This window comes from Oryx dammah, unplaced genomic scaffold (assembly GCF_014754425.2).
Source record: "Oryx dammah isolate SB20612 unplaced genomic scaffold, SCBI_Odam_1.1 HiC_scaffold_14, whole genome shotgun sequence".
Taxonomy (NCBI): Eukaryota; Metazoa; Chordata; class Mammalia; order Artiodactyla; family Bovidae; genus Oryx; species Oryx dammah.
The window spans coordinates 42,840,945-42,855,292 of record NW_024070198.1 but is presented as its reverse complement, the minus strand read 5'-3'; the positions used below and the strand labels follow the sequence as shown (position 1 = coordinate 42,855,292).

The window sequence follows — 14,348 nt, the reverse complement described above, 5'->3', positions numbered from 1 at the left end:
GTTGGCTGCCTTTTTCCAGCACAGGACGGTCTGTTGTGTGGCCCTGCCCCACTTTCTTTTTCCCAGACCCCGGCTGCGGACCCCCGGGGCCGCAAGCAGTCTTCTCAGCATTGCTTGGGACCTTTGAGGCGTGTGCAGGTGTATCCTCTGTGGGCGCATCCCACATGCACAGTCCTCATCCGGGAGCCTGTTGCCCACATGACGCCAAGACGGCCACGCTCCCCGACAGTGCTGCAGGTGGTCCATTTCCCCACCACACCCCAACAGATCCTGCTCACACGTGGGTTTTGCCAACCAGAGAGGTGAAAACGTGGTTTCTCCGTGTCATTTTAGTTTGCATTTTTCTAGTTAAAGGTCTCTCGTGTGTCCTCCACTGTATTCATGTGCCCTTAAAAGGAAATGGAGGTGTTGCTCTGTTTCTTGATATACAGTAGGGTGTTACTCGCTTCAGTCATGTCCGACTCTTGGCAAGCCCATGGACTGTAGCCCACCAGGCTCCTCTGTCCATGGGATTCTCCAGGCAGGAACACTGGAGTGGGTTGCTGTTTCCTTCTCCAGGGATCGAACCTGGGTTTCCTGCATTGCAGGCAGATTCTTTACCATCTGAGCCACCGGGCACGCCCCAGTTGTCCATTAGAGATTGGCTTTGCATGTGCTGCTGCTGCTGCTGCTAAGTCGCTTCAGTCGTGTCCGACTCTGTGCGGCCCCATAGACGACAGCCCACCAGGCTCCCCCGTCCCCGGGATTCTCCAGGCAAGAACACTTCTCCAATGCATGAAAGTGAAAAGTGAAAGTGAAGTCACTTAGTCGTGTCTGACCCTCAGCGACCCCATGGACTGCAGCCCACCAGGCTCCTCCATCCATGGGATTTTCCAGGCAAGAGTACTGGAGTGGGGTGCCATCGCCTTCTCCGTTTGCATGTGCTGTGAACTGCAAATGTTTGTTTCTGATTTGTTCTTTGTCTTTTGACATTCTTTAACAGCTTTATTGGGATATAATTCACATTATTCAGTTCACCCATTTAAAGCAAATGATCTTGGTCGTTTTTCGTGTGCTCACAGAACTGTGCAGCCCCCACCACAGTCAGTGTTAGAACAGCTTCCTCACTCCCCGCAAAGAAGCCTCATACCCACTGGCAGTCACTCTTCACCCTCAGCCACCCACTAATCTGCTTTCTGCTCTTCCTGGATCTGCCTGTTCTGGGTCTTTCATATAAATGGGATCATACAATAACACGCCTCTCATTGACCAGCTTCTTTCCCCGAGCAACGTGGTGACTTCAAAGTTGGTCCCTGCTGCAGCGTGTGTCTGTGCTTCGTTCCTTTTTATAGCCGAAAAATACTCCTACCACATTTTATTTATCCAGCTGCTAATTGATGGGACATTGGGGCGGCTTCCTCTTTTTGGATATTATGAGTAACACCGCTGTGAACATTGATGTGCGCGTTTTTGTACGGGCATATGTTTTCATTTCTCTTGGCTATATACCTGAGATGCAATTGCTGTGTCCTGTAACTCTGTGTTTTAACATTTTGAGAAGCTGCCAGTCTCTGTTCTAAAGCGAGTACACAATCTTACATTCCCCCCAGTGCTTTTGGCTTTTTTTGACATGTATACTTTTTAAATCATATTTATTATTTCTTTTATGGCTCTGAATTTTGGATTTTAGAAAGGCCTTTCTATCCCAAGACTATAAAAGAATTCTCCTGTATTTCCTTTTAGTGTTTTTATAGTTTTATATTGCAATATTAGGTCTGTGTGGAGTTCATCCTGTATATAGTCTGAATATGGAGCCAACCTTTTTTTCTCTCTTTTTTAATATGTCTACCCATTGGTCTCAATACCCGCTATTGAAAATTCCATCTTTAGGACCTGCTAACCTGGGGCTATTTCAGAACATTATTTCATGAGTCTCTGTGTGTCCTCGCATAGTAATATACTCGTAATTATGGAGGCTCTGCAGTACGCTTTAGCATCTGGTAGGACTAGTCTCAGGGATTCCCTGGTAGCTCAGCTGGTAAAGAATCCACCTGCAATGCAGGAGAGGCCTCGGTTGAATCCCTGGGTCAGGAAGATCCCCCAGAGAAGGGATTGGCTACCCACTCCAGGATTCTGGCCTGGAGAATCCCATGGACAGAGAAGCCTGGCGGGCTACGGTCCTTGGGGTCGCAAAGAATGGGGACACCTCTGAGCAGCTAAGCACGGCACAGGACTAGGCTCTCCTAATGCTTCTTCACAGAAGCTTCCTGATCATTCTCACCTGTTTATTTTCCAGTTAAAAACTTCGACAATCTGCTTACTCTGAGATTGGAGGCGGGGGTCAAGGACAGCTGTGACGTTGCAGGTTGAGATTGTGTTAGATTTATGAAATTACTTGGGGAGAATTCACACCTTTTTGAGGTCGAGTCTTCCTGTCCACAAGACAGGATGGTCTGTTTGTTCAAGTCCACTGTTAGGTTCTGTGAAGTTTTCTTCCTATTTCTCTTGGCAATTCTTGCATTTTTATTCCTAGGGATTCATATTTATTCTTGCATTTTTACTCCTGGGCATTTTTACCTTTTGTGTAACTGGCAGGTCTTCTTCCAGAATTCTGAAAGCAAGTTTTGGTTAAAAAGGGCAGTGGGTTTGACCATCTGTATTATATATTCTGTTCCCAAAGCTGAGCCCCCTGACCCCTTGGCCATGCAGTGCTGTCCACAGAGAGCCACGCCCCCCTCCCTCAGCCTGAACACAGCGCGGTGGGCGGAGGAGGGACAGGGGAGATCAAGGTTTGCCAAGCGCTTCCTTGGCTTCCTACGTGGTCTCAATGTAATTACCCCTCCAGACAATTCTGTGACTGTTGTCCTCTGTGCCATCTGGGGCACATCTCTTCACTTCTCCCAGCTTCAGGCCACCTAATCTGCAGGTGAGGCTGCTAGGCTGATTGGTAATCTGCTCATTTTCCCAGAAAGCCTCACCTTTCTCTGGAAGCCACTATCGGAACTGGTTGGGCTGCTGCTGCTGCTGCTGCTGCTAAGTCGCGTCAGTCGTGTCTCACCTAATTGTTGTTCACGGAGGCTTCCTGATTATCCTCACCTGTTCTGATTTTCCATTTAAAAACTTGAGAACCAGCCTCTCTTGAGATGGGAGGGGGCAGACATGGAGCTCCTGGAGCGGGGCTGAGCCGGCCCTAGCACTCCACACTCCAGTCGTCCTGTGCATTGGTGTGGCCACAGGGGGCGCCCAGCAGCTGCAGAAAACCCGGGGGCCCACCATCTGCTCTGGGCTTTGGCCCCACCTTCTGTGCCCCCACGTCCTGGGCAGAGGCCGCCCCTGGAGTCCCCACGCGTCCCCGCCGCACATGGGCCTCTGCCCCCCCGCCAGCGTCCTGTGTGCTTTGGAAAGATCTCTTGACTTTTGTTAGGCGAAGAATCCTCTCCACGCCAAGCTGAGAGCGAGGTGGTTTCACAAGTCCTGTCCTGAGTGTGTGCTGGCTGGAACACACACCGCAGAAACAGAATGTTTCGTTTCCCAGTTGTGAGCTGCTTGGCATCAGCGTCCGCACCTCTGTGTGCAGGCAGGCCATCTGCCCCCCCACCCCCACCCCAGGGACCTGGTGTAGAAACAGCCTTCACCACAGTGTGGCGCAAGTGGGGGGTGCTCCTGTGTGGGCTCCAGACCCTATAGGGCCAGCCACTGCTCAGAGGACATGACCTCTGGTTTGCACAGACATACAAGCTGAGCTCCTGGGGGCCAACCCCGTGGGGTCCTTCCTTCCTTTCCCACCAGGCTGCCCTTGCACCTTCCGTGACCTGGCCCCCAAGCCAGGCGATGGGGTGTGGATTAGGGCCATGGGGGCCCAGCAGGGTCCACCGGGCTCAACCTGGCTCTTGCAGGGACGACACAGACTGGGCTGTAGCGGACGAAGAGGAGCCTGCAGGGCTTGGGTGCTCAAGAGATGTTTTGTGACCTCTGCAGAGGGGAGCCCAGGAAATGACCCAGGAAGGCAGGGCTTCCCAGTAACTCCAGGGCCATCCGTGCACCCTCACAGATAGCCCTGCCTGCCCAGACTGCCTGATTCTAGAGTCTGTGGTCTGGGAAGAACTTTTGAGTGTCCAGGGCTGAATCCACGGTGCTCCCCGGGGTCTCCCTCTCTGGGCTGCATGACCGACGTTTCCCGTATTCCCGAGGGCAGGGGAGCAGTCCGGGCTCGAGGAGGCTGCCTCTCATCGGGGTCCCATAGGTGAGCTTGACAGGGACAGACTGGGCGCGATTTGCAGGAAGTGGTGCTGGACTCTGCGTCCTGAGCCTGGAGATGAGATGCCGGGAGCGAGGGGCCGGCCGCGCCCACCACCCTCGGCCACCTCCAGCCAGACCTACAGCTCTGACCTGGGGCAGCCCCGCCACCTGACCCGTCGTTGAGCTCCTGGGCTTCCTGTAAGCGACAGTCCAGCCTTCATGCAAAATTCAGATTTACCAAAGATGGATTAAAGATAGGCCCCAAGTAAGCCAGTGTCTTTTTTTTTTCTCTCTTATCTGAGATAATTTAAAAAAAACAAAACAAAACACAGCACCACCCCAGGAAACCGCATGCCTCACCGCCGCCTTGGTTGTAACTATGCCAGCCTCCAGCATAAACGAGACTTAGAACATTTCCAGGCTGCTAGCCATCCTCACGGCCTGGTGTTTTCCCAACACTTGGAGATTCTGCTCTGGAGAAGGCGTCTGTTTGGGGAGGAAATGCCCGGACTCTGCCAGCTCCCGAGCCCAGCAGCTCCAGCAAAGGGGCCCCCGAAGCTCCAGGAACCCCAGCCGGGCGGGGACCTGGTCTGGCCAAACTGACCGGCTGGTCGGGCTTGTTGGGATGCCCCTGTTTTCGAGGCGGTTCCCCCAAAATCAGTCACACAAAGCGATCTAGGAAATTAGATGACCAGGAGACGCTGGCATCAGGAAAAAGCAAACATGCCAGGCTGGAAGGCCGGTGCGGAAGAGGGAAGTCGGGCGCTGTCACCCTGCTGTCTGAGCAGGGGAAAGGGCCCGTGTGCCTTGGGGGACCCAGGTCCCGTCCTAGCACAGCACAGAGGATGTTTCACCCGGGCCCGGGGGTGAGGACGCGGGCTGACCCGAGGACAGGGCCCCTCCCCGCAGCCGCTCCTCCCCGGCGGTCCTGACCCATGGACCTCACGGGCCGCTTTTGCGCATTCCTGTTCAGAAGGAATAGCGCGGCGGGTGAGCCGTGGAGAGCAGAGTGCTTTCACCTCCCGTCTGAGGTTGGTTCCATGGAAGCAGGGCTGGAGCGCAGAATCTTGTCCTGGAGACCCTGCGGCTCCTGGGAGGAACCTGTAGGAAGTGCAGGAAGCAGCCAGGCCGGCCCCAGCCCAGCCCCGGGGAGCACCGTCGTGTGAACAGCCCCTGGGGTTGGACTCCCCACTCCTCCCACCCCCACCCCCAGCCCGGGGCTGCTCTGGGACCCGCATCAGCCCGTCACTGGCCGGGGGCTGCCTCGGGAGGATGGGCCCAAGGGGGCTGTGCCAGTCAGCACGTCGGCACTAGGGAGTGGGCTTCCATAGTCGGGGGGACGCCAGGAGCCCCTCTTCGCATCCCTTTTCTGGTAGGACCCTTGTGATGGCCCAGCAGTCAGGCCGGCAAGGACTGTTTCATTTCTGGAGCAAACAAGGCGACTCCAGCCTTGGGTCCGGGTTCTCTGACCCCATCCGCTGCTCTTCCTTGGGGCCACGTGGACCTTACTCTTGAGGCCTTCCCAGTTCCAGGGGTTCAAGGGCAAGTTGGGGCCCAGAGAACAGGAGTGAGGAAAACAGCCGGTCCTGCTCAGGGCCACGGTGCCCCTGCGGCCCACCTTGCCCTTGGGCCTGCGCTGCTGCAGGCTGGCACAGGGAGCCTCCGGCCCCTGGGGACAGGATGGAGCTCATGGCCTGAGGCTAGGCAGGGCAGGGGGTGGGAGGCATGCGCAGGGAGACGGGGCTGAGTCTGTTGAGTTCAGGTGAGTCTCCTAAGGCAGGGTTTGGTTTTCAGCTGGTAGCTCAAGGTGGAGTTGCGTTGAGCTAGTGAGGGGCTATGAGCTCTTCGCCTTTTGGCAGGGTGGGCACTTGGAGCTGGGTGTGGCTGCAAGTGCCTCGGGGTGCTCTCCCCCACCCAGATCTGGTGGGCCTCTGCCTGCAGTGAGGGCTGCCTGGACTTACCAGGGGGATACCAGCAAATATCCACACAGGAGAAGGGGGCCCTTGCTCCTGACTGCAGAGCCTTGGGGAGACCAGCTGGGTGTGTGGGCTGCAAAACAGGCCCTGCAATATGGCAGATCTGATGGAAGCAGCTGGACTTTCAGGGCCCTACTCCAGAGTCACTCCAGACTCTCGGACTGGGGTGCTGACGAGTGTCTCCAGCCTCTAGCCTGAGGCCACATGGATGGTCCTCTCTGAGTTCTGTTACCTGGGCAGGCCTGTGCCCAAGAAGGCGGCCCAGCCCTGGGGCTAGGGCTGGGCTTCAAGAGAACAGAGCTTGGCGTAAGGGGACTGTCTGTCCCCAAGCAACCACTTCACACTGGAATGATGTGTTCACATGGTGCTTTGAACTTGTCCTCAGTTTTGCCGCTTTCCCCAGAGGAGCGCCCAGGCCTCCGGCAGGCCCGTGCAGCATTCTTCCATGGGTGCTGAGATCTTGGGGAGTGTGAGCTGCCAGGAGAGGCGGGGTGGGACCCGGCCCCCAGAGCCTGGCAGGCGCAGCGCCACGCCCTGGATGTTGGCATAGGACGGGCTCTGCTGGCTTGGAACCTGGGTGGGACACACAACTGCCCCATTGTGACGGCCACATTCCTCCCCGGCAGGTGGGCCATGCCACTGGCTGGCACGCTCGGCAGAGGGGTCTTGGTTTTCACTGTGGTTGCAACAGCTGAGTTTTGAGTCAACAGTGTTCTCAAGGTGACACTGGCTTTGTAGCCAAGAAGGAGGTACCTTTGAGGACTTTTGAGGGTGGGGTCAGGGGCATCCCGGGTTTGCTGTGACAACAGTCAGCAGCCAAACCTTGCAGCTTCTTGTCCTGCCTCAAAGCAGAAAGGACCCAGTTATTCCAGACAGCCAGAACAGGGGCGGGGGAGGTGGGTGGTGCCCTCGGCCTACCCCTTGTTGGTTGTGGGGGCCATGGCCCAGAGGTTGGAGGGTCTTGTCTGAAGTCGGCAGGCTTGTGTGTGGCAGAACCTAGGACTGTAACGGCAGTCTCTCTGACCTCAGTCCTCTCCCGGGCACACTCGAGGTAGAAGCCACATCTCAGAAAGGCCCCAGCAAACTGGGGTCCCCAGCACCTTGCTGCTGGCGTGGCCGCTGCATAACATGATTTGTGCCCAGACGCGCCGTCACAGCTGCTGTGAAGGCAGGTACTCGCCGCCACCCGCACCTTCGTCAGCACCTGGGGTCGGGCTGCTTGGCAGGCAGGACACTCGGGAGGAATTCCGGAAGACCCCGTTCTCATGGTACAGCTCCCAGGAAGCAGGGAGGCCCACTCAGGTCCTGCACACGGAGGGGAGCATTGTGGCCGTTCCCCCAGGGCTGCAAGCCCCAGGATCTCAGCCTCACCTGTGGCCCACTCGCAGCACACCAGGCTCACACTGGACACCACTGTCTGTAACTGGACTCACACGGCCACTCACCACCACTCCTTCCACTCCGCCGCGTCTATGGGGCGAGAGACCGTCTGGCCATGCGGGGGTTTAGATCGGGCTCCCCGAGGCCTCCCTCCTAGGCCTCTCTGCTTAGTCTGGGGTTTGATGCCCCTGCCTGGGCTGGGCCCTCTTTCCTCCCTTCTGTCCCCTACCCAGTTCTCCTCTTGTCCCGGCTCAGGTCTAGGCCCGTCCAGAGGGTGGCCGGAAGGTGGAGAGGCCTCAGGGGCCTCCCAGCTGGGGCTTCTCCCCACCCAGATTTGCGTTCTGACCTTGGGGACATGAAGGATCTCGGGGGCTGTTTTGCACGAGGAGCTGTCTCCCAGCAGCAGAGCAAACTGCCCAGAGCAGAGTGCCCAGTGAGGACTTGGGCCCTCCGCGCCCCTAGGCTGGCTCTTGCTGGGATCAGGGCCAGCATCGCAGGTCTGATGGGTAGCCTGGCTCTTCTCTCCTCAATTCCCCCAGCACCCCCTGACCCCCAGCCTGCCTTCCTCAGCTAATCAAAAGATTCCAGGACAAGCAGACCCACGAGAACGGGTTCTTCCACGGCGCAGGCAGGAACAAGGAGAGTGCGCATGGCGGGCCCCACCACCTCCCTCCAGAGAGAGCACCTTTCCCATTTGCCCAGCCTGCTTCAACAGCTTGTTCGCCGTGACAGCCATTGGTTGTCTTTATTTCAAGTGAAAGTGTAGCTCAGTCGTGTCCAACTCTTTGCGACCCCGTGGACTGTAGCCTACCAGGCTCCTTCCTCCATGGGATTCTCCAGGCAAGAATACTGGAGTGGGTTGCTATTTCCTTCTCCAGGGGATCTTCCTGACCCAGGGATCAAACTGGGGTCTCCCGCATTGCAGGCAGACGCTTTAACCTCTGAACCACCAGGGAAGCAGCAACACACAAACACTGCCGTCTGCGAACGGACCAGGGCCCTCGGGGACGGACCTGTGGCCTCGGCATCAGTGGGCAGGCAGTGCTCCCCGTGTTCCCACCTCTCAAAGCCCGGTTCCCCACCCCGCTGCTGCCTCCGATGCACCTCCCTTTCTGTCTCGTCCCTGGGAAGGGGCTGGGCTGCCTCTGGTTATGTCCGGGCTTCGCGCTCAGCTGTGAAAGCAGGCGTGTAGCTGGACCCACTTGTGCACAGTACCAGCTGCCCCCTCTTGTGAGTGTGTGGGGTCGCGTCCAAGATGTGGCTGCCCCCGGCGGGCCCTAGGCTGCCTCCTCCAGGCCGGCCACACACACAGAGGCAGGGCTTGGCGGGTGCGGAGCTCTTGGCTCTTGCTGGGGCCTCAGATGGCCCTGCGGGACAGGTAGGGACCTCCTCTCACAGAGGAGGCTGCCGAGGCCTAAGCATGGCTGGGGGCAGCGGGGGCGGGGGGGGGGCGTCTGCCCGTGGCCCCCAGCTGTGAGCCCGGCCCCGCCCCCAGCGGGGCTGAGACACCCACCACCCGAGGGCCCGGGAGTCCAGGGCCCTGTGTGGAACCATGCACCACGTGAATGTCAACCCCACCCCCTGGCCCCTGTGCCGTCCCCGCTGCGGCGAGAGGGTGGCGTGGCCTCCCGCGTCCCCTCTGCGCACCAGTGCAGCCTGGCGGCATCTCTCTCTAGGTACCTGCCGTGTTCTTCCAACGGCTCAAGAGCCTCCCTCGGCCCGAAAAGACGTGCTTTACGGAACCAGCCTCACAGGGAATGATGCTGGGTCACTCCCTGCTTTCCACTGCAACGGTGTGACGAGGCACATTTGTGTCGCTGCGTCCAAACTGTTTTCTTGCGACAAAAATCCTAGAGGTGAACCTGCCACTCAGGTTTTGCAGGAAGGCTGTGCGTTAAGGCCTCTGAGCCTGCCCACCACCCTTCCTACTGCACCACCACCACCCCCAGTTCCCCCAGAACTGGATGTTAGGCAGTTTGTGCTCTTTGCCCATTTGTAGACGAATAACTGCATTTTGAGACATCCCTGGTGGCTCAGACGGTAAAGCGTTTGCCTACAATGCGGGAGACCTGGGTTCAATCCCTAGGTCGGGGAGATCCCCTGAGGAAGGCGATGGCACCCCACTCCAGTACTCTTGCCTGGAGAATCCCATGGACGGAGGAGCCTGGTGGGCTGCAGCGCATGGGGCCGCAGAGTTGGACATGACTGAGCAGCTTCAGTCCCTCACTCAACTACCTGTTGTGTCTCTTGATTAACATGGTGTTCACCGGCCAGGGGTAGTTCTTCATGAGCTAACCAACAGCCCCTCTGTCCTTGCCCCTGTTGGGGAGGGTGTTCCATCTCCTGGTGGGTCCACCACTGGGTAGCCCCCCAGGGGTCTTGGCTGGGCTGGGTGGGGCATTCAGTCCTTGGATTCCACAGGACTGTGACCCTTTGTGACCTGTGTCTGTCTTCCCCACAGAACTGTCAGACCTTCAGCAGTCTCAGCTGCCTGAACACGGGGACAGAGGACCGGAGCGCCCACAGCCCCTTCGCCCTGCACACTGGCACCACCAGGTCCTGGGCTGCCCTGTTCTCGGCCCCCAGTGCAGGGGGCAGGACGCCCGCTGGGACCCCGGTCCCCGAGCCTCTGTCCTCCTCCCTGGATGACCCGCTGGCCTGCCGGGAGGAGCCCTGCTGTGAGGAGCTGGGCACAGCCTGGCGGGACCGCGGGGCCCGGAGCAGCCCCTGCTCCCTGGATGGCGAGCTGGACATCGAGCAGATAGAGAACAACTGAGCGGCCGCGGGCCCTGGCCGGGGGCGGGGGGTGGGACAGTGCATTCGAATTGAGGGGCCGCGTCCTGCCCACCCCCCAGGTGCGGCAGCAGGCCCTCCTGGGAGCCCCACCCCTGGGCCTGATCCGAGCTTCCTGGGAGGTGGGTGTCAGGGCCCAGGAGCAAGCCCACCGCCTCCCCAAGATGCTGTCCTGCCCGCGGAGGTCTGGGCTGCCCCCCACTCCCCGCCCCGCAGTACAGCGTCTCAGCCTTTCACCAGCATGGCAGCCACGGTCCACAGAACCGCGGGGCCCAGGATGGAAGCTTCTCGGTCTCGGGCTCTTGCCCCCCTTTCATGTGCGGCACATCGATGGGCACAGCACCCCAGCCTTGCCCGCTGGGCAGCCTCTCGGCGTCTGCGCAGGGCTGTGGTTTCCACCCCCAACCGGGGTTTCCGCCTGAGGCCCGCGCGCTGGCGTCACAGGCTTGCCCGCCCTCCTGCTCTCAGGTTTGGGTCGGGGGGGCCAGCCCTGCAGCGCCCTCCTCCCCTCGAGTGTGTATTCCGTGCCTTCTCTCCCAGGTCTCCCGCTCAGGCTCGGGAAGGCAGGGGAGGCTTCCTCGGTCAGTCATTAACACCAGAACCGTTCGGCCTTAATTCTGGGTGCGCGTGATGGGGCCCTGTGTGCCAGGTGGACTCCTGGGGTCCAGGAAACACCTCGGGGTGGGGGGGGGTTGCTTGTTAGAGGCCCGTCCAGTTGGTAGACATCTGGTGGCTCCATTGGCCGAGAAGGCGGAAGCGTGAGCCCCTCCCATGGTGTGGAGGTCCCAGCCCCGGGCTCTTTGCTGCTCTGGGGCTGGGGGCTGAAGTCGGCAGGGTCGGCAGCTGGCAGCCGCTGTCCACGACTGCCCTGCCACTGAGCAATGAGCTCAGTAGACACGGGCGAGTGGAGAGACGTCCCCAGAGGAGGGCAGCCTTTTGAAAATGTCTTCAGGGACAAGGGCCCTGTGCAGGTGTGCAGACCCAGGCCCTGGGCATGTTCCAGGGCTAGAGGGTGCCTGCTGGCCATTCTGGGCCTGGCCATCTACCAAGCACAGCCTTGTTGGTTGAGGGGGTTTGTGGGGTGCCACCTCCCTGCTACTGCCCCAACCACAAGCACAGAGTGGGGTGCCCACACGCCCTTCCTGGCTCCCAGTGCCCCAGCAGAGACCCCCCCTGCCGGTCCACGAGGAGCCCCGACCTCTTGAGGCTTCTCTCCCAGACCGCTACTCCCCAGCCCCACTTTGAAGACATGCCCCACGCGGCTCTGGCTCCGCTGGAATCCAGCTTTCAGCAGCTCGGCGTCTTCTGCAGACAACGGCAGTGGGGGTCAGCTTATGAGCAAAGTGGCTCCTTTTCCCACAAGGCTCAGTCCATCCACGTGTCCCCTGCAGTGCGCTGCCACGCAACAGAGGCACTCCGGGGATCCCTTTGGTCCCACTCACCTTCTGCTGTCAGCAGAGCCCTTGGTGCTTGCAGGGGCTGAGGGCACATGGTTCTTTCTCTTTCCGCTGGAGAGAGACCAGGTTTGGGAAAACGTGACTTAAACCTTTACTTTTGGACATCCAAAGTGTGGTGGCTCAAGTTCTCATTTAGAGTTGGCTCTTTTTAAAAATCAGCTGTTTAAGATGCTTGCAGAAAACCCCAACTCCGTGACCCGCCACCCCGCCCCCGAGATGGTGTCAGAAGCCACAGGTTATGGAGCATTGCGGGCATTTGGGCACTGGGCAGGTCCCGCCAAAGGTCACATCTCCCCTGGGAAGCCAGACCAGGTGGCTCATTGTCTTTGAGCCGATCCAGGGGACCCCGGGGCGTCCAGCAGCAGGTGGATGGACAGGAGAGGACATTCTGGTGCCTCCTAGCCTCAGGGAACCTGGGTGGGAGGCATGATATCTGGCCCACACCCAGAGTGGCCACAGCGGGCACATGCCCTGGACAGCAGTCCTTCCCCTCGACGCCCTTCCTCTGGGCTGGGAAGGGAGGCACGCAGTGGTGGGTGTCACAGGGCTGTAGTGCACGTGGCCCCCTCGGACCCTGCCAGCCACCCCCCACCCCTTCTCAGGCCTGGTGGCAGGGAAGGATGAGCCGTGGCCCCACCCGCCCCATCTCCCTGCAGGCTGCTCCTGGGACCCATGTGGCAGAAGGGCTCGCAGCCCAGGGCAGGGTTTGGCCCTTCCCAACCTCCTCAGGCCTCTCTTGGCTGTTCCTACCCCACAGAAGCTCCCCGCCCAAGCCCACAACAGCAGCAAGGAGGGGAGAGGATGACCAGTGACCCCTCAGAGAAAGGCAGCTGTGGGGTGGCTTCACGTCCATCTTCCCATCAAAGAGAGCAGCCCATCTGTCTATAGGAGGTGCCGCCTGAGGCCCGTCTCCACTCTGCTCCCCTGGCACCAGGACTCCTGGTCTTGAAGGGAGACTCTCTGACCACCCTGGGGTGGAGGGTGGGAGGGTGTCCCTAGGGGGACAGCAGGCCAGCTGGTGCCTCCTCCCCAGCCCTGAACCTCACTTCTGCCGGGACCCTGCCTCATGCAGCCCATGAACTCCTGCCTGTAAGGGGGAACTGAGGAAGTTCAGAGCCAGGAGGGAGGGCTGTGCCAGGCTGTCCGCCTGCCCCGGGGGCCCGGAAGGACAAGAGCAGGGTCATGCATTTGAAGGGTGGGGGAGCTTCCTGTTGGGGCACCCCCACTGAAGCCGCCGGACTAACAGAGGCCGCTGCCCATGGGGGCTGGGCTGAGCATCCAAGCGGCAGCCTCAGCGTTTACATTACTGCAAACCCTCTTGCCTTACTCGCGGTGGAGGCCAGGGCCAGTACAGGGCCCACGGGCAGACACGACTCCCAGGCCCCTGGAGAGCTCGTGAGGATTTTCACTCTCAGAAAGCCTTACTTTTCAACAAAATTTTTGTAGCAGGAAAAGTTTTTGTGAATTTGTATACGCCGAATGAAATTTTAAAATGCAAAGTCCACCTTAGAAAGGAAACAAACCCATCATCCACAGGGGGCCCCAGTGCAAGGTGGGGGAGAGGTGGCCTGTGTGTTCCACACTCCAGCTGGTGCTGCCCAAGCCTGCAGCCCACGCCCTGGACAGACGCCCCACCACTGGCTCAAGTCTTGTGTGCCCTGGCCTGGAGGCGGAGATGACCGTGTCAGATCCCACGGCCTGGGGCGCAAGCAGTCCCCACGCCCCAGCTCTGGGGGCAGCAACCCGGTCAGGGCAGCGCCTCCATGTAAGCGATGGTGCTGCCGCTTGCCGCAGCCTCACGGGTGGCCAGACTCCTCCCACTGGCACCTCTTTAAAGAGAAAAAGATTTAATTAAAAAAAAAAAAATCCCAGACCACAGCAGAGATCTTATACCTAGCTAGAATAGCCCAATCTTCTAGCATAGTCTCCTTGGCAAAGAAATTGTGTCCCAGGGTGGGGGCCCATGTCCCGGGCACGGGTGCCCGCGGCTCGGCTGTCTCCGGGGTCACGTGCGCTTTCCCAGCAGCACCCGTTGGTGCCCTGGAGCTTCAGGAAGCGTGGCGGCCAGAAAACAGGCCACGTCAGGCCCAGCCCCTGCCCGGGCAAAGCGCTGTGCAGGGACGGCGCCGGGTCTCCCCACCGCCACCCACCGCAGCCTGCCCTCCGCGCAGGCCACGACTGTCTTGCACTAGGGCCGCTCTAGTCTCTCAGGAATCTGCTTGTTACTTTTACTGTGTAAATAAAGCTTCCTGGTTCAGTACCCAGCTGCTGCGCGCTTTCTGTTTGGGGATAGGGGGTGATGGATCAGAGGGTCGTGCCTCTGCTCTGGGCTGGCACAGGCAGAACCTGGGGCCTTTTTGTCCCCTCCAAGCCCCAGGGTCAGATCTGTAAAGTGAGGGGAGAGCTAATGTCTCAGTGCTCTCAAAAGCTTCTGGTGCAGGAGACTGAACAACTGTGATGGGAGGGCTGGCCACGGCCACAGCTGTGATCCGGGGGGCCCCCAGCTCCGGGGCAGTCATTAGAG

At 59.3% G+C, this 14,348-nt stretch overlaps 1 protein-coding gene across 1 annotated transcript in view; it reads left to right on the top strand.

The window, feature by feature from the left end:
• FAM53B (family with sequence similarity 53 member B) overlaps nucleotides 1-14,088 on the top strand; it is a 114,640-nt gene extending 100,552 nt beyond the window's left edge. Inside the window, exon 5 of the mRNA XM_040254781.1 lies at nucleotides 10,036-14,088. Within this exon, the coding sequence (XP_040110715.1) occupies nucleotides 10,036-10,350 (315 nt within the window). The 3' untranslated portion in view covers nucleotides 10,351-14,088. The remainder of the gene's footprint in view (nucleotides 1-10,035) is intronic.
• The last annotated feature ends 260 nt before the right edge of the window (nucleotides 14,089-14,348 follow it).